Raw genomic sequence first — 19,827 nt, 5'->3', positions numbered from 1 at the left:
GGACGTAGCCTGTGTGAGATGGAACATGTACTGTGTCATTATATGCTGGCTAAGAGAAAAAAATACAACCTTAGGTTAAAAAACAGTCAGCCACTCTCTTATTTCTGTTCCTCACATCTGTGCTGTGTCTGTTGCCACCGGCTGTGTCTGTCCGGGATCTTACGGAACGATATCCCCTCGGTGAAAAGAAAGAAAGCCTTTTAAATCTGTCAACCTAGAACAATCTGAAGACATCTTTTTAATGTGTGAGGACTCTTCAAGGGGCGAGTGCGAATTACAAAAGCGACCATGACTTCATGCGCAAGAAAGACGAGCCCAGAGAATGAATAGGTGGTCCTGTAAGTGAAAGGAAGAAAAGGGATATGAAAATCAAAAAAGAAAGAGCGACAGAAAGGAGGCAGTGGAGCAATGGCGTGGAGGGAAGAGACGGGGCACCGATTGTGAGCAGGAAGACGGTGTGACAGCTGCTAATCAGATTAGCCTCAGCCTTGGCTGTCTAATGAGCATCCTCCTTTGTGACAGTCATCTCACAACGCTGTCAACCATGAACACACGCTCAACAAGATTCTCTGTAGCCTCTCTTTTCCACCGCCAGATTAGGGAGGGAATGCATCAGTATGGAACCAAAACAAAAGAGAGAGAGAAAGAGAGGAGAAGAGAGATGCTGAAGACTCAGTGGGGAAGTTTCATTCATGTGTGAGTGTTGCGGATCACAGAATTCTCCCCTCTAATGCTCAAGTATCTCTCCGCCAGAAGGATATGTGTTTCCTCTGGTCCCACACAGTCGCTCTCTGGGCAGATTGTCTGTCTTTCTGTCTCAGTTTCTTTACAACACAAGGCTCCCTCCCAGACTTCAGAGTGATTCAGAGCGCAGCTCAACATCTACTCAACTGAAACTGAAGCCGAGCACAGTTAGGATTAATTGCTTGGCACTCTCTTGAGCTGCACAGAAAGTCAAATCACATGCCGTCACTGTGGCTGAGAGAATATGGTCCTCACATATCACAGGCTTGAGGTTTCTTATTAATAAGAGAGAATAAGAGAGGTGGGTGTGGGGGAATCAGAGCCTGTGTCATATTGAGGGTAATGACCTGTCTGGATGTCTTCATCATGTCACCACGATAATGATCATAGATACTGGGGCCATTGCAGAAGCAATCCACCATGGGCCTTCTTCTAACGCTCTCTCTTAATTTTGGACACTCTTGCCAACCCAGATCTCTCATTCAGTGTGTATTTCTCTGTGTTTTTTTTTTTTTTTTTGATGCAGTATATCCTCATGTCTGCACTCCGATTCTAATAAATCTATTTTATTTCTCTCTCCACAGGGGCCTCCAGGACAGCATGGCCCACGAGGCCCCCAGGGGCCCATTGGGGGAGAGGTAGGGTGCTGGATTTATTAATTTCTAATAACCTGTTTTGAATAATAGGAATAATTACATTACATTATAACAAATAGTATGATTGGTCCGTACATAATGAACAAAAAAAACAATTACCATAATTTATTTCTGTCAGATTATTGCCTGATTCCCATGCATTATTAAATTGATTTATGGAAATGTATCACTGAGGCTTTATAATTATTTTTCTTGATTTAATTCTTGTTTTTTAAAAGATGAAATTACATCCTGTTCAGATATTTGAGTCTGACATTTTCAATTGATGGCAGCTGCTTGCCTCTGGTATAAACAATAACCTGAAGGTATCCACTTTGGTATCAATAAGACTCCTGTTCAGTACACAGCATTACCTACAGTTCCAACTGAACAATAGCTCATCCTCACACACCTCAGATACTTTCTGTTTTACAGCCTCCTGTCCGTTCATTCCTGCCACAGACTCTCCACTGCTTTTGAAATTTGAATTATTAAACAGTATTAGAATATAATCCCTGGGAGAGAGTTATATTTACTGCTCTATGAATCATTAAGAAGTATTAGACTATCATCCCTAAGAGGCAGTTATATTTACCTCTAGTAATGGCTGTCTCTCTACAGCCTCTCACACCGGTCAATTATTTAGCAGTGAGCTGCAGAAATCTGTGTGAGCCGCGCTAGTACTTCATCACAGGAAGGATGGAGACACAGCAGTGCAGAGATGGTGGGATTCATAAATGGACTGATACAGGAATAGTGGAAAAGAGAGAAATGGGATGGGATGGGCTGCGAGAAAGCCGTTGACAGCAGGAGCTCAGTAGTAGTGCGTGGCTGTACTCAGCTCTCGTGTTTGTGCACTCTACCGAAAACATGCTTTTACCGGGCTCGTTTCAAGACGGAAAGCACAGTACACTGACATGCAAGTGCGCGCTCTAACACACATTGCACGCGCACAGACAAACAAACTGATTGAGGGAAGCGGAAATGGAAACTGTGTGACTCAGACTCTATCCACACAGCAACCCTGACATTTAATATTTCTCCTTGTGTTGTGATAGTTCTGTTCCAGATTCAGCGTTCTGTGAGCAGAACTGCTGACAAACACAAAAACAAAAAAAGCAAAAAACACTGCGCCAGGAACTTCAGTCTCAAAAAATCAAATGAATATTTCAAACTTGCCCTCGTTTTATGATATTTTTGGTCAAGCTTCTCTCTCTGTTCCTGCGACAGGGCCCACCTGGAATGCCTGGTGGAGTTGGTCAGCCTGGACTCGTTGGAGAGAAGGTCAGCATCTCCCCTTAGCGACTGCACAACTTGTGTCTGTGCCGACAGTGAAGAGGTGGTGGTTTGTGTGTGGGCTTGTGTGCCACTGTGTGTGTGGTGTGTGTGCTGGAGCTTCCAGATCTGAAAGGTGAGAGGTGATGCAGAAGTACCTTAAACGTCTTTCTAATGGAGACTCCACCGGTTTCAAAAAGAAGTGCAATGGTATATAAGCTTATGATAAAATGACCCTACTTCTCACTCAGTGTAAAACCTCCACTTAACAGTTTCTCAATGAGCGTTTGTCCTCAGTTGCTAGTTTCAAATCTCTCTTGTTCCAAATATGGTCTTACACTTACTGAACGTTCCGTTTCTACCAGGGCGAGGACGGCGAAGCTGGAAACCCGGGGTCAGCCGGAGAGCCTGGCATTGCCGTGAGTCACTCTGCTCCCATCTCTCTGTCCTGTCCTGCTCAGCTTCATCCTTTCTTCACCTCTCATTGATTGACATTTCATATGCTGATGTCCCAGGGTACTAAAGGCGATGTGGGGGAGAAGGGTGACTCTGGTCCTCCTGGTGCAGCTGGACCTCCAGGAACAAGAGGAAAACCGGGGGAGGACGGAGCCAAAGGCAACCTTGTGAGTCTTTGTCCCTCTTAATCAGTGACTTTTTCTTGCTCTAGTTGTCAAGTCAGTCAGTCTATAAAATGTCATGCAATGTATTTGATGTTTTTCTGAATGACTGTTTTTGCCCATAGGGCCCTATTGGATTCCCTGGAGATTCAGGCCCTCCTGGAGAAGCTGGTGTCAATGTGTGTATTATTATTGTGTTATCATTATTTTATTATTAGTTTTTTGCTTGGGTCAAACATGATTTATTATTTGTTTTAGGGAGTAGATGGTGGACCAGGGCCTAAAGGAGACCATGGAGAGCCTGGCAAAGCAGTAAGTGCACATATTGACAACACTAGTACTGTAACTGTATTTGCTGGACTTTATTAAGTCTTTATTCTATGTGATTCATTGAGGTTTCTCTGTGATTTTAAGACTGGGAATTTGTTTCTGTTTTTAACTTTAGTCCTTTTTCTACTCTCCGCAGGGACCCCCAGGAGCCTCTGGAGAGCCAGGTCCAACAGGACCTCCTGGAAGAAGGGTGAGCTATGCATTATATTATAACAGAGAGCCAAACAGAAGTAACAAAAAAGCCAAAAAGTCACATCAAACAGAAACAAAATAAAGAATGTTGCAAAATGACAATATAAAAAAAAATCTAAAATGTAAATAATACAATTAAAATAGATAAACAAATACAGATCAGAGCAATGAAAGATCTGGGATTTAAACAATATGATTTCTGACTTCAAGGTGTATCTGTATTAAGGTAATGCTGTGTGTCATCAGTGTATTTGATATAGCAATGAAAAGATAGGATGTTGAACAATATATGTTTTGTGTAGCTATATGTGTGTTTGTGTATAACATTGTCTTTCTCAACCCCAGGGTCACATAGGTCCTGCAGGAAAAGAAGGGAAGCAAGGCACGAAGGGAGCCAAGGTATGTGTAATGACTGGAGGGCAATGAGCTCCGTGCTTGTGCATTGGCCTTCAAACAGAGCTATTTGTTTAAAATCTTTGCCTAATGCCTTGCTGTCTTTTTCACTGCTGTGTAGGGGGGAACAGGAACCCAGGGTCCAGTGGGGAAGACGGGCCCAGTGGGACCCCAAGGGCAGCCGGGAAGGCCCGGTCCAGAAGGTCTTCGGGGCATCCCAGGCCCCTCGGTCAGTACACTGTCTGAATCTGAAGACCATATTAAAAGAACACACTAACAATAATCAGGACTTTCCAACATCAGGTCTTCTTTGTTTGTATTGTTTCAGCATACAGTGAGATGATCTTTGATTCACATGTTTATTTTCTAGGGTGAGCACGGGTTAAATGGGCCACCAGGACAAACGGGACCACCAGGACCACTTGTAAGATCCTTATCTATTTTGTGTTAAATGAGAGGAGGGATTTGAGACAATAATTACAAGTCAGGATGTCCAACACAGTCAAACCATATCATCACACAGTCTATATCATTGGCTAACTGACACTTCTGACATTGTTTACAGGGGCCACCAGGACTTCCAGGGTTAAAAGGAGACCCTGGAAACAAGGGAGATAAAGTGAGTGTTTAGACCTTGAGAGAGAAAACATTCTCTACAAGTTCTTTGAAACAATGGTGATGAACCATGTTTCTGTCTGCAGGGTCATGGTGGGCTGATTGGTCTAATTGGCCCCCCAGGAGAGCCTGGTGAGAAGGGAGACAGAGGTCTACCAGGGAACCAGGGTACACAAGGTCCTAAAGGAGATGAGGTACATGAATTGCAACATGATCCATCTGACACACAAAGGAAGATCTGTTCACTAACAAGAAATGCTTGCTCTTATTTCCAGGGAGTGGGTGGCACATCGGGTCCCACTGGCCCGCCAGGACCACCTGGACTCTCAGTAAGTGAAACAGCTGTTAGAACAATATGAATGCTTTTCTATGATAAACGCAGGAACAATAATGTTTAGTTTCTCAGTGAACAGTCATACTATATCTATATATGCGTCACCATATTCATACTCCGTTATTGTCCATTTTATTGGGTAAAATCATTTTTGACAGTGATATTCCTGACAAATGAATATGCCTCTAAAAAAGTTTCAGTGCAACAGCAATAAGCAGTTATCATCCACAGATGTGATGTCCATGTTGTTTTTGTTTTTTATGTAAGTAAGGTGATAAATCCTATACGCCACGTGGCTCCATCACTGACAGATGCCCTAAACAGGAAGAGATTTATGAAGCGTTTACATTATTCCTGCTGTGGATAAGCAATAAAAACTACCATCTCCTTACAGTGAACGGTTGAAACCTGTTTATGTTTTTTTGTTTATGTATTGTTTTGGATGACATATGTGCAGAAAGGAATAAACTTTATACCTTGGGTTTGCTACATCTTATTAATGCAGACGCTATTGGTATCAAAAATGCATCTTTTAATCTTAAGCCATCGTTTTGCAAAGACTTTGCTGGTATATAACAAACACATGCTGTGTATGAAGAGGAGAACAGAATATATATCGCCAAGAACAGTCATTCTTTAATTCTGGTGCAGATTGGCTGATTAATGATCACATTATAAGCTTCTAAGTCATCTCAGGGATTTAGCTGATGGTTACACCTTTAAAGAGCTGAGGAACCAGGGGCCTCATTTATAAAACATTAGATATTAAGGATGACTTAGGCAAAAAACATATAAGTAGTTATTTATGGAATCTTACCTCTAAGCAAAGCCTCGACCTAGTGTAAGAGATTTTCCTGCTGGTTACGTAAGGGTATTGCAACTCGGGATACATATGCACCCATGCCTGTTGTGAACTTTGCATGAGCTTTCTGAACAATGTGCAGCAGTGACATACTCCCAACCTGCGCGTCCGGCTTGGTTTGTCAACCTATTTGACCCCCATCGGGCTTCAATCTCCCCGACCGTCACTGAGACCTCGTCTTCCAAAAAGTTTGAGATTCTCTTTTGGTCCATGGCTACTCCTGACTAATCCCTCATTTGTGTTGGCATTAAAGAAGGGGAGATTGCAAGGCAGGTGCTGTCAGTTCAGGTTAACTTGAGGTGTGTTAGTAAGAAATGGGATTCTCAGAACCTGCATAACCAACGTTTCAAGTACCCTGTCAAAGTTAAAGTTTAAAGACTTGACACAGCATACAGTCCTGTTCTGACTCACTGTCGCTCAGTAGTGAAAGTCATCATTTTCACCCTAATCCACGTCGTTAAGCAGGTGCCTGATTTTAAAGTAAGTAGCCGATATGTATTTGGTTGTTCTAATCTTTCTAAAGCTTTAATGATCCATCCTCTCCTCTTTTAGGGTTCAGCTGGTGAGAAAGGATCGAAGGGAGAAATGGTGAGTCCCTACAATCTTTCTTATTTATTCACTGCCATTCGCACACTCACACCTCGGCTCGGTTAGCAGCTGCTGGGAACATATGCTGGGGAAGAGGGAAAAAGAGAAAAAGTGTTTGTTGGCTTAAATGTACCATGCTTCATAATCATAATGCTCCACTGTGTTTACTGCATGTCTTTGGAACTAAAAGCCTGCTGTACAGCCATGCTTGTCTTGTGTGTGATTTTTCCATTGGGCCCTTTTAATAGGATTTGGTTCTGGTGTGTGTGATGTTATGAAAACCACTATAGTGTGTCTTGAGAGCCAAGGCTTTGACCACAGAGTGCTGATGCGCACAACTGGATAATCCTGTAAAGCGGCAGCCATAGTGTATCTGCTCGGATAAAGCTGGGATTTAGCCAAGTGGTGCGAGTGAAGCTCCAGGTGAGACATGATTGACACAAACTTTTCGTCCTCCTCCATTCTTCAGGGTGTCGTTGGTCCCAGAGGAGACACAGGCCCTGCTGGCCCTCCAGGACCCCCAGTGAGTACTGCCAATGATCCACATCATGGCCTTCTCAGTGCCAGTGCTCTCTTACTTCTTCCTTCACCTCTTGCTTACCTCTTTGTGTTACCTGCAGGGACTCCCCGCGACAATGATTGAGCCCCTGCCTATCAGGGAGGGCAGGCGGAAGAGACGAAGGCACTCAGATCGGGGAGGCGGAGCAGCCCCATCCAGAGAGGAGGATCTGGATATGGAGGAGCTCCTCCAGGGAGATCAGCCTCTGGAGGACCCTGAAGGGATGGAGGAAGTCTTTGCTACCCTATCTTCCATGAAAACAGAAGTGGAGCTGATGAGGAGGCCCCTGGGAACCTTTGAGAGTCCTGCCCGGACCTGCAAAGAGCTCATGATGGTCCAACCTGACTACAAAGATGGTTAGCGAAGACCTTGTTGCTGATTCACCACCTTCCAAGAAAAACTAGTCCAGGAAAACGTGGTCATTTTTAAGAAATGCACAAATTCTCCAACACATACCCTAAACACGCTTAAAATGCTTTTTATTATTTTGCTAATTGCATTTTATAATGTTGTCACCCTGGGTGTGTTTATTGTATCAGCAAATGGTGCTTGACTGATGTCCTTCCTCTGCACACTTTATAGGAGACTACTGGATAGATCCTAACCAGGGTTGTCACAGAGACTCTATTAAGGTGTACTGTAACTTCACAGCTGATGGAGAGACATGTCTCTACCCTGACAAGAGGATTGAGATGGTAAGTCTCCAATCTCTCGCTGTCAGCCTTTACAAACCCGACCTCGTCATATTACATCAGAGCACAAATCACTCCCTATATCCCTTGAGCCTTAAATTTTTACCTGCCTCTCTCCCTCTGTGTGTCTAGGTGAAATTAGCAGCGTGGAACAAAGAGAAGCCAGGAAGCTGGTACAGCCAATACAGGAGAGGCAAGCAGGTACATGAAAAAAAACAACATCAAACCTCACCTCCTACCATTTATCTCAGCTGGCTCTAAATGTCAAACTTTTTTCAGCTAATTTACTCTTCCTAATTGAGAGTGTATGAATGATACTGATAATGATGAAGATGTGTGTGTGTGTGTGTGTGATCATCCATGTGCACATGTGAATACTTTTTGTTTCTTTGTAAATCTACCCATCATATAATTTGGTAGTAATTTATTAGCCACTGTGCGATGAGAGATGATCTGATTTGGTACCGCCAGCAGCTGATTGCAGCAGTCAGGATGAGTCACACAAAGCCACTGGCAGCGCCGTCTCATCGACTAGCATTCAGGGCAGCACGCTCGGAGCGCTGGCCTTTCATGTGCACCTGATCAGAGGTCTCATAACCCTCTCAGATAATCACAGTGCTGCCAGCACAATTGCAATTCGCAAGACTTTCTCATGCAGAGTCCTTGACTCCGCTGTTTTTTTCCTATCTTTCCGTTTAATTTCCTGACTTTCGACTTTTCTTTCTGATTCGGAAGAGAAGTTGCTATAACTTTTTCATCCTTGCTTACGTAAAGCCCTTCATCAGAACAAATCGGGAGATTTGTAATTTCATGTTTGTCAGACAGATTATAGGATCAGACGTGTTTTCTCTGGCTTCATCTCTCTTTGACATTCAGTGAGATTTTGTGTAATTCAATGCTGGTTTAAACCTGTGCCTATAGTAAATATTATATTCCTCCGCCTGTGTAGTACACAAATGTTTTTCCCAGTTTTTTAAGATAGCAGCTGGTAAGAAAGAACCAAGTTCCACAGCGTCTTCACTTTTGAAAAGATTTTACTTATATGCGTATGGACTCATCTCAAGGGAAATAAGTCACAGTTGTCACGGAGGAGATTCTCGCTGTCTTACATAACGTGGTGTTGATGGTTATCTGTACTGGACATTTGGTTTGCCGTCCCTAGGTAAAGTACAAACTGAGTCAGACGAGTATGACCCACTTCCTCTATGCTCACATCAACAAGTTATCTTACGATCTTCATGCCCAACCTACACAATATTTGCTGTGATCTATAGGGAATGGTACATGTGTGTGAAAACGAGGAGCACATTGGAACGTTCATGTGTCTTACATCAGAGGTTAAGAGTCAAAATAAATTATAAGTATAATGATAAGTTCTCATTTAGAATTGTAGCCTTAATACCTATGTGTCTGTGTTGTCCAGTTCTCCTACGATGACAGGGATGGGAACCCTGTACATGTAGTTCAGCTGACCTTCCTCAAACTACTGAGCGCCACGGCCAAGCAGAGCTTCACCTACACCTGCCAGAACTCGGCAGGCTGGTTTGACAGCACCTCCCGCTCCTACCAGCATGCCCTCCGCTTCCGGGGCAGCAACGACGAGGAGCTGACACAAGCCAAAAGCCCCTTCATCAGTGCAGTGCATGATGGGTGCCAGGTCAGTGCGCAGACATGCCAGGGAAAGGGGACGAGCGGGACAGATAAGAATTAGCTGTAACGAAACTAATGTGCCTATCCATTGTGTCACTGTGTGTTTGATTTAATAATAGCCATCAGATCACTGACGAGAACATGGATTTAGGCCAGAGTGAGTGGGGAGGGCTAGTTAGTGGAATCAAGCCAGGCAAATTCTAATAATGGCTTTAATTTTTCTCTTTCAGTTACGCAAAGGTCAGGAAAGGACTGTTCTAGAGATTGACTCCCCCTCAGCAGAGCTGCTCCCTATTATAGACGTGGCTCCAGCAGACTTTGGCAAGAGCAACCAGAAGTTTGGATTCCAAGTGGGACGAGTGTGCTTCAACGGTTAACGTCTTGCCAACGACAAAGAGAAAAAAAAAAAGAAAAAAAATGACACACAGCAAGAAAAGAAACTGGACTTTTACCACTGCCCCAAGCAATATTTATTATATTCTGTTCCTGTATGCGGTGGGTTTGTGGCACATTATTTAAGACTCTTCGTCGGCCACGTTCTATGGCTTTACAACAATGAGAAGAAATGCGAGAAAAGAGGATATGCAACAGTGGGAACAAAGCACATTTACCAAAGGGAAATATTCCAGTTACATCTATTTAATTTTAAGTGTTTCTGTGTTCCTTTTCTCTCACTGTTTGAGCGGCTGTATCCTCGCGAACAAAGAGGACAATGACCACTTATAAACCAGACAGACCTGTCTGATCACAGAAAGGAGACGGTCTGTCATTCTGTGGTGCGGCTCCGTTAAGTGGGACCTTTAAGACTGTGGATGAACTAGTTGCTACCTAATGTTTTTTCATAGACTGCGACTGAATAATTCAGGGGTGCAGTCGTACTCATTTGCATGCTCAAATTTCACTATAATGACAATTGCCTAGCAGTTGTGAACTAGCTTAGCACATTAATTCCACACAAGTACAGTAATTAATTTCCTGTGTGCAGGAATGATAAATTGTCCTTTTTACCCTTCAACTGCAGTTTTCTCAGTGAATTACCTTGATTAGTATTCAGTAGGCGTAGCTAGTTATTGAACCCGACACTGACTTGAACGGATAAGGTTGTTTCCTTTATTGGACTGCTTCCCTCCACGGGTTTGATGATAAGCTTTTTGAGCCGTGCATGTTTCCAAGGACTACATCACTGTATATGTCAGACCCGTATCCTTTCTCCTGCAGTATATACTTGCCATGACATACCTCAGCAACTAGGTTGGGGATATTTCAGGGCAACCATTAAGAGCCTGGTGTTTAAAATGTTCTCTAGTCTTAACTGCAGTCCTTTACACCAAGAGACATTTCACACATCTCTTGAGAGTTTTTTGTAATTGCTGACACGACGTGTTTTCACATTTCTGCCCGACTCAGAGGTTACTCAGTTTTTGTTCATATGTTGAAATGTTGCTGTTCGTGTGACACGATATGCTCTTCAGTGGTGCTAAAGATGATTCTGTTACGTTTGTGTCACTGTGTTTGTGTGTCTCTGCGGGCAGGATTATGTGGCTAGAGATGGAGAGGGTTATTGCTCTTTCAGCGGCACAACAGCCTCAAAGGCTGGGGACGAGTCTACTGTGTGTTTTTTTTTTTTTTTTTGCATATCTTCTGGCTGAGTGTGCCAATTTCACAGGGCCAGTGAAAGGAGGGGAGGGACAGCTCAGAGCGATGTGGTTGATGGCATAAAAGGGAAAATCCACTCTTGAATCGAAATTACATATTGCTGTTCCACAAATCGGACTTGCTCAATGTAGGCTGTTGGTAGGTAGTGGTGGTTAGTCTGCATGTCTAGGAGAAAAACAAACATGAACCTCTGACAGGCTGACTGTGTTAGGTGCTAAATATACGAACCTACACAAGCTAGCAGGTGTTACCTTTCCTTTTCTGGGGATATAGCCAGGGCTCACCTCCCCACTTGCAAAACAAGTTTCCCTTAACACTCTTTGTCACTACATCCTCAGTTTAGCATCAACCAAGCTGATTGCGATTGGCTTAAAGAACTACAAACAAATCGGCCAGAGGTTTTTTTTTTTCCCTATTCCAGAATGAGAGACTCTCTCCACTGCCATTCTGTACTGTTCCACTGACTGTGTACAGTGAATCCGGTGTCTACGTCGACCGAAACCAGAAATTACATCATCAGGTAGATAATGAAAGCGACAGGTGACATTTCCAGAACTTGCTGCACTGCAGATGTTTTTTAATGATTCTTTCAAATTGCCTTTAAAAAAAAGATAAAACTGTGAATGATGAATTCTCCTCACATCCCAGTGAAATTACCATGCATGCTAATATGGCGCCATGCTATTCCATTATTCACTGTCTGAAGAGCAGCTGCGGGATTTGTTTTAGATGACATTATTACCACAGTCTGCCTTGTGTGTCAGCTTAAACAGAGGCCTCTTAAATTAACAAACAGAGCTGTGAAATACTACTAAAATAACATATGTATGTAAATTCTATTGAATTGTTGATTTCCCCCTCAGCAAATGACATTTCTTCACGCTCTGGCTGCCTCCTCCGACTCAAACAGTAGACTGTGTATCCAGTGTGTGTGATTTTCCCGCCGCTCCGCTGTTTTACAGCATTTAAACATTCCAGTGATTGAACTCCTCTCCTCCAGTCTCATCCTGCGCCGCCCCTCCTGTGTATAGTGTTCGTTGTACTAATTTTATATACTGTACAGTTATTCTGAGGATTTTATGAGCAGTAACCTGTTGCCTGAATGAAAAACTAAATGTATTTGTCGAAAAAATTGACGTGCGAATAAAAACAAACAAGAAATCATTCTGGTTTTTTTTTCCCCTCTCGAGACCGTTACCGTTACAGGCAGGTTAGAACAACATCCACGAGAGCATGACGATGTCGGCAGTGTCCGGTCAGGGTGCAATAGACAAACAAGGCTCTTCATTACCAACTGGTTCTGCAACATTCACCCAACAAGCATGCAATCAGAATCCCCACACAGCTGATGTAATCAACTCTGATCTGCTCCCCAGTTCATCTGTTTCAATTAGCCATGTTGCAGTCCTCAAGAGTGAAGACGGAGACGAGGCGGAGGTGAGGGAGGGGTGGGTGGTGAGAATGAGAGAAAAGGTTAGTGATGAAATGGCTGAAAGGATGAAAAAAAAAAACTTGCACCTGGGGTCATTCGGTGTGTTCGGATTAGGGATGTTAACGATAAATCATTAATCGCCCATTAAAAATGTATTAACGGACAATCAGAGAGAGAGAGAGAGAGAGAGGAACAGGTCAAACGTATCTTACACATACTGAAGGAAAATACAAAACACTGGAATGACAAAATGTGTTTGTTGGGAATTCTTACCAGTTGGACCTTTAAAATGAAGCCATTATTTTGTGTTATTTAATTTATCATTTAGGTAACTTGGTGTTTAATTTATCTTTTAACTCTTTCTCTGATTTGCTTCAAACATGGATCATGTCACTGGTTAAAACAGTTTTCCAAAAGAAAAAATGTCCAACTTATTTAATATTCAATTTAACTGATAAGCGACTGTTGAGGCGGCCGACTATCAGTTCAGGAAACTGCTTTAAAATTTGCGTCCCTCGTTCTGAGGCAGCTAGAGCTGTGCAGATGGACATTAATGTGGGACGGACAAAAAGAAAAGGTCCCCACGACCTCTTTACTCTAACAACCTTTGAGTTTAAAACTATTTCATCGAATCTCTTTCACACTCTCTGTCCCTCTGTCCGCTTACTTATCGCTGCGTCTGCCGCAAACACACACACACACACACACACACACACACACACACACACACAATAATTGCCTTTTGCACAGACTCATGCACGCACACACACACACAGAGACACACACTCTACAGTCGATTCTCTCGCGCACATTAAAGTACAAGGCGCTCATCCCCTTTGGGGCCCATTGTTCAAGGTTAGCGTCAATGGCAGAATAAAGGTTACCATGTTATTTTTTTTTCTCCTTCCTGCTCTCTTCCACTCAATTGAATTTTAACCACACTCAGCTCCTGGCCAGGAAAGGTCATCCATTGCCACTACCTCAGAATAATGATCAGGCAGAAGAGCAGTGTGACTATCAATATGGTATTTCCACATTACTATACCCTTTTCCCTTGCTCACATTCCACCTTAGTCCCCCCCCCCCCCCCCCCCAGTCCTGTGACACTGTGTCTCCAAAGTCCTGTATTTCTTCCTCTGAGAGCTGGATCTTTATTAGGTAACAGTGCTGCAGTTCTAGACAATTATTATCTCTACTGAGAGCTAAAAAATCTTCATGAAAGTCTCAAATACAAGAATAAACCCTCAGAATTGAGTTGTCAAACACGACAATCATTTGGAAAACCGTTGTCACACAGTCTCTCCGCCGCACAGAAATAAACCAGCTTGAGCAAAGCCTTGAGAAGAGCCCTTCATCCAGCTGATCCCGGAGCTCAACTCTGTGAAAGCTCGTGGAAATCCCACTGAAATGCAGAGAAATGTGCTCTTGTATGCTCACAAATGCAAACATACAACACACAAACAACAGTGCAGATGAGTGTGGACGGAGCTCAAAGAAAACAATCTAAAGTTATATATTGTTTTACTTCTTTTACTAAGTCCTTCTTTGTGCTACAAAAAAATACAATATTTAACGTTTCGTGGAAGTTGGGGAGATGACAGTAAAGAAGAGGAAGCTCGTCATGTGAATATCAGTCTTTTTGCATAAATGTTGTTTTGCATACCATTAGCACCCCAAAACCTCGGCCTGTTCGCTCCTTCCAAACAATATGACCTCTCTTCCCTCATTTTATGATTCATTCCCCCCTTAAAAACAAATCGCAATATCAACAGATGGGTGTGACTTTTGACACAAAGCGAGTTACAAAAGTAGTCTTTTGCATCTAAATTCAAAGGATTGCCGAACTCCGCGTTGTTGACTGGGAGCGCCTTCTCTGGAAGACGTCGCGCCTCTAGAGCTTTGTCTCTTAATGCAATCTGGACAGGGCTGTTTGTCGCTTTATCTGTTGGGAGGCACACCGAACCGGATGCACTCTGATCTGTCAAATATTATCCGCGTTGGATACAGAATAACTGAAAGCTTCGGCGTACACATGTCGTGAAAATGTTCGGTGTACCCTTGAGCCAGGCTCCACCAAACTAATTGCCGTTCACTCCCGGTCCATCACGGTTCTGAGCGGAGCTGCGGGTCTGGAGTTGGCATTGATGAGCTGCATTTAGGCCCAGGAGTACATTACTGTAACCCACAGGCAGGAGGAGTTTCTGCATAATGGAAACAAGATCCTCTCTCTCTCTCTCTCTCTCTCGCACTCTTCTCACACGTCTCATTATTCTGGAGATGAAAATCTTAGCGATGTTTCTCGTCGTTGTTTGTTGGACTGCCTCATCTGCCTCTTCCTGTACTCTCTCTCTCTCTCTCTCTCGCGCTATAGCTTCCCTTGCCCTCAGCTCCTCTCCTGTGACATTGATTCTAACGAAGCCGAACGCGACACAAAGTCACAGTGAGGAGGGAACAAATTAAGCAGACGTTCAGATTAAAGAGAGGAGGGAGAGTCAATGGGAATATCTACATTTCCGGGTGCACAGGGACATTCCCGTGGTCTCAGCACGTCAGCCCAAATCCGGATGTTGTGTCACAGTAGATAAGAGCAGACATTATTTTCCACGCCACTGATGTGTGCATGCGTGTGCAAGCTGCTCTCAGTTTAGCATCTTGTACCGTACAAGTGGCGGGGAAATAACTTGGATCGTCTCGGGCTTGTGCCGAACATGCTCCTTGAAGCGTAGGCCTCGTGTGTGTGTGTGTGTGTGTGTGTGTGTGTGTGTGTGTGTGCCTGTGTGGGTATGTGAAATCAGCAGCAGTTGCGGCTGAGCAGGGGTGCTCCTATTAGTGTGCATGCAAGCGCCTCTCCTGCCAGGTCCCATCCACAGCTCCTTTATCTCAGGAAGGGTGGGGGGAATCATTTCCGCCGATGCCTTTTCCATCAAAGGCGCTTATCGACAAAGCTAACATTAGTAAAGCAGTTTGAAAAATGGCTTGGAGGCGAGGGAGGGCAATAGAAATCCCTGGGCGAGTGGACAAAGAGCAGGGTGACGTTCTGAAGCCCAAGGCCCTGTTTGTCTGAGAGTGTCAGATAATTATCTGGCAGACAGAGAACCCAGATTCAAACGCACAGCTTGAGAACACCCCCGCCGCCTCCAACACACGCACACACACACACACACACATCCTACTTCTAATTTGCCGTCTGCTGCAGCTCTCAGCGCCCGCCGCCACAGCCACAACCAATACCACTGCCGTGCCATCCTCACTTAACTTAGTCCTCAGTAAAAGGACGACTGAGTTGTCTGCAAGATCCCTCCGACAGCAGAAGTAATCAGTGGTGTCTTATTTACCACAGTGGAGGAGGAACAGGGGGAGAAACAGGGGGGGCGAGGGGGAGAGAGGAAGAGGGAGAGTCCTTCACTCGGCAGGCCTGTGTTGTGTGAATCACTCAAGCCAATTTAAGCATGCACAGCTGTTCATAAATCCAAGGAAGACAGTGTTAATGAACACATTTAGCCCTGATCAGGAAACAGGAGAAACCCTCCACATGGGATCTGTATCCGGCTTTTCTGCGAGGGGAGAGACAGGTTTTCTGATTTGTTAGTTAGTGAGAGTAAGCGAGAGAGGAGAGAGCGCGAGAGAGCAAGAGAGCGAGCGGTAACTGCATGACCCCATCGCTCAATAGAGATGATTTCTTCCTATAAATCAGACGAAGCAGCGAGGGAAGGAGAGCGAGAGAGACAGAGACTGAGTGATTCAGCTGTGGGAGTCCACCGGCGCAGACCTCGGTTGAAAAAGCCGGGGAAACTAATCGTTTCCACTCACCTCCACTAGTCTGGCTGCTGTCGTTTGTGGTCCTGAATGCAAAGAAATCCTCATCTCCATCAACCCCTCCCCTCCCAGCCCCTTCCCTTCACTCTCCCTTCACCCTCCCTCCCCTTTCCCTTCCTTTCCGTGTCTCTTCCTCTCTGAGTGATCAATGCACGCTGTCCCGTATCAGTTCCTGTTGCGGCACTGACGCGGTTGTTACTTCATCACAGAGAACCAGACGTGGCAGCATTTCATGGGCACCTGGACACTTTTCATAAATCTTGCATGGCAGAGGCGAACTGCAGAGAAAGCAGAGCTCGTTGTGCGACAGACCAAGAAAGTATTGGCACTCAAAAGCCTCATTTAGTCTAAAGGGAGATACAGATGAAATACATTGTTTGAGGATGTGCGGGTGCTGAAACTCATATAGTGGTTAGAGGCGGCAATATGTTTTCTGTCACCTGTACTTAATCGAAAACGTTGTGTAATCTCTGTAAAATGGATAAGGCCAGGCAATCAATACACGCTGAGTGGATAAAGTGCATCCCTTTCTCCCCACTTGTCAGCGCAACTGGCAACGTTTGAATTATGCCTTCATATGTTTCACTGTAATGAACACAATTGGGCCTGACTCTGCTGCACTTCAATAATTCAACACCAACCTGAGACACAAAGCAATATTCTGAATCCGCAATCGGGAATTATTCCTGCAGTCACTTGTTTTTCTATGTCTGTCTTTCTCGCCGCCTCTGATTCGCTCTTTCAGACTGAGGTTTTTTTTTCCCATTTGTTCGGGCTGTACACTGAACAATCGCAAATCGCAGGATCGCATGACTCATGCCCTCTCTTTATCTCAGTCACACACTCACAGTATGGTCAGACAAAAGTGTATTGGTGGCTTTGAATCAGTTCAGGGTGAATTTACGGGCAGGGAGGAGATTAGAGAGAGTTGGGAAATGCTGCGCTGCCAATGATCATCCTTACACCAGCATTACGGAATGACCTTGACCGTGATCATGTCACAATGAACAGAACAGATTAAATGTACTACATGGATCTATTACCTGGTTTTCTACATCTTTACTAGAGTTATTCTTATTGTCTGTCACTGGTTCAGATTCCAATTTATCTGGGTCGGATGTGCCATAGAATTGTAAGGCACAGTGCAGAGGGTGAGTCGATGGGGTCTCACAGCCTGAAGAAATCAGCTGCTCTATAGTATATCCATCACTAAATCAAAGTTTTGTTTTACTCTTATTGCAGTAAGAAGTAGCCGATTGGTGGCGTGCTTATTTGATCATCAGACAGAAAACAAGACACAAAGGATAACATGTTAAAGTGAAAGCACAAAATGCTCCCAAAGATGTTAGAAGTCTTCAGCAGCCTGGTCACTTGCCTCAAGTTTGACACTGTAGTTACACCTTGTCACTTATTGAATTGCCTTTCTAGTGAAGTGGTATAAAGAACAGGACAAGTCTAGAGGGGTAGGTAGAGCATCATAGCTTGAAGCTAATGGCTATATTTTCTGAGTTGGGAGAGAGACGTGTTGGTCAAAAATTGATACATTACCTCGTCGCCATGAATCCTGCAAAACTGCTGTGTTTGACGATGAAAACACAGAATTCAGAATACCTTGCCTCTTGCTTTCTAGCTCTTTCCAAACAAACGCACACGTTAGCTTAGATCTTTACAACAGGAGGCGGTGGTGATCATTAGGCTTCTGTCCACAGGGGCCGACAGAATCAACAAAACAAGAGGAGCTTCTCGTGGCTGTGTAGAGTTTAAGAGAGAATGTAGCCAGCCGCCTTGGCATTATCTTAAATTCAACATCCTCCACTTATACACAAGGTTTTCTCGTCGTGCGTTCTACCAGGTATCGGTTCTTTCTCACTGATAAGCCCTGTCCTGTTTGTCTGGGACACAGTGGACAAGTATGAAGGCAGAGAGAGCCGGCCAGTGTGAACGTTTGAACCGCTATAGCTGAGGAATGCCTTCATGCTGCTGTTTCCTTTCCTTTGACTATTCCACATACAGTGCGGCACAAACAGAGGTCTTTAGTTAAACCCCCCAGTTCTCTGTCAATTTCCTCTAGGACACATCAAACAGCCATTTCTAGTCAAGTCCCATATGCACGGCTGTTTCAGCATCAGATGAAAGTGGAGCGATGTGCTGATTGAATGCTTTGCTGTCTGAATCAACCAGAACCTGCTCTGTTTAAACCACAATGCTTCAATTGGAATTCCGCTGAAGACGCAGGCTCCTCTGTTCCTCTGTGCGCTCTTCTTCTTCTTCTTCTTTTTTTTTTTTTTTAAACGTCGTTACACACGTGTACGGGCATTACGGTCATGTTGTAGAACGAATGTATGCTAATGTTTGAGAGAGAACTGACTGTTGATGCCTGCGCTGCTGCAGCGCTAATGAGAGACTAGGGGGTTTCAGGGTTTCAGGTGCTGGTGCTTTGAGAGGGGAGGTGAGTGACAGGGCTCATGAATAGTGATGGCCGACAGCTGCTCATTAACCAAGAGACTGTCTGTCAGCAAGCAGACTGGAACAGCCGCCCTTCCCCTATGTGTACACGCTTGCACATAAACACGCGCAAAAATACATGCGCGCATGACCACGCAGATGTGCCCACAGCCAGCGCCCACATACACACATGGAGTTCATATCGCCTTCATCTGGGTCCCCTGTGCTTCACGCGGAGCGGAGGCCGATTCTGTCTTTTTCCCCTGACAGCCCGAGCGGAGTGCGCTTATTACCCGCGTGCTCACACCACTCCCGCTGGGGCAAGGCCCTCGCTGAATATGGAAACACCTGCCAGATGTAAATTCTGAATGAGGCCGAGAGAGCGAAAGGTACAAAAGATTACGGCTGAGGTAGCGGATCTGTATTCAGTCAGAGGGAATCATTTTCACTTTTTTATGTGGCGTTAAACTTGTAATGAAGGAACGTCTGCTGCCTTTATTGTTTGCCTCGCTTTCATTCTGACAGCCCTTAAAGTTCTAATACAAGGTGACCTAGATACTGTACGTACGAGTGTGTGTTTCATTACTCCCATAAATGTGTCACATTGCACTTCAAAACGATGCTACACCAGTTTGAAATTGCACGCGGAGAGTTACAGAGTCGGCAAGCCAGTGGTGGCTGCATGGTGTTATGAGAACATCACACTGTGAGGCTGGTTGTTCTTTAAAATCAGGTTAGGAATATATTTGGTCTGGCCACACTGTAGGCAGGACTGGAGGCTCATAATCCAACAGGACAATGTAAGCGAAATGTGACAGTGAAATGAAATGACAGCAGTTTTTGAAAGACAATATTCTCTGTGTTGATTTAAAACAGATTTTCTATTTGAGAATCGAAAGGGTACAAACAGAGAAAACACGCACACGCACACGCGCACACACACACACACACACACACTTTTCAATCAGAGAGGTAGAGGAGTTATTTTCCCT

The 19,827-nt window shown here is 44.3% G+C and overlaps 1 protein-coding gene across 2 annotated transcripts in view; it reads left to right on the top strand.

Moving 5' to 3' along the window:
• The window catches only part of col5a3a (collagen, type V, alpha 3a), a 52,026-nt gene extending 39,720 nt beyond the window's left edge, over positions 1-12,306 (top strand). For both annotated transcript variants that reach the window (XM_030408519.1, XM_030408520.1), the window contains 20 exons: positions 1,329-1,382; positions 2,610-2,663; positions 3,020-3,073; positions 3,170-3,277; positions 3,397-3,450; positions 3,530-3,583; positions 3,738-3,791; positions 4,139-4,192; positions 4,308-4,415; positions 4,557-4,610; positions 4,752-4,805; positions 4,888-4,995; positions 5,077-5,130; positions 6,550-6,585; positions 7,055-7,108; positions 7,206-7,500; positions 7,727-7,839; positions 7,969-8,037; positions 9,260-9,493; positions 9,717-12,306. In XM_030408519.1, the coding sequence (XP_030264379.1) occupies positions 1,329-1,382; positions 2,610-2,663; positions 3,020-3,073; positions 3,170-3,277; positions 3,397-3,450; positions 3,530-3,583; positions 3,738-3,791; positions 4,139-4,192; positions 4,308-4,415; positions 4,557-4,610; positions 4,752-4,805; positions 4,888-4,995; positions 5,077-5,130; positions 6,550-6,585; positions 7,055-7,108; positions 7,206-7,500; positions 7,727-7,839; positions 7,969-8,037; positions 9,260-9,493; positions 9,717-9,863 (1,812 nt within the window). In that variant the 3' untranslated portion in view covers positions 9,864-12,306. The remainder of the gene's footprint in view (positions 1-1,328; positions 1,383-2,609; positions 2,664-3,019; positions 3,074-3,169; positions 3,278-3,396; positions 3,451-3,529; positions 3,584-3,737; positions 3,792-4,138; positions 4,193-4,307; positions 4,416-4,556; positions 4,611-4,751; positions 4,806-4,887; positions 4,996-5,076; positions 5,131-6,549; positions 6,586-7,054; positions 7,109-7,205; positions 7,501-7,726; positions 7,840-7,968; positions 8,038-9,259; positions 9,494-9,716) is intronic.
• The last annotated feature ends 7,521 nt before the right edge of the window (positions 12,307-19,827 follow it).

The sequence above is a fragment of the Sparus aurata genome, chromosome 23 (assembly GCF_900880675.1).
Source record: "Sparus aurata chromosome 23, fSpaAur1.1, whole genome shotgun sequence".
NCBI classification, from domain to species: domain Eukaryota; kingdom Metazoa; phylum Chordata; class Actinopteri; order Spariformes; family Sparidae; genus Sparus; species Sparus aurata.
The sequence above is the reverse complement of the archived record's forward strand: the minus strand, read 5'-3'. Positions and strand labels throughout refer to the sequence as shown.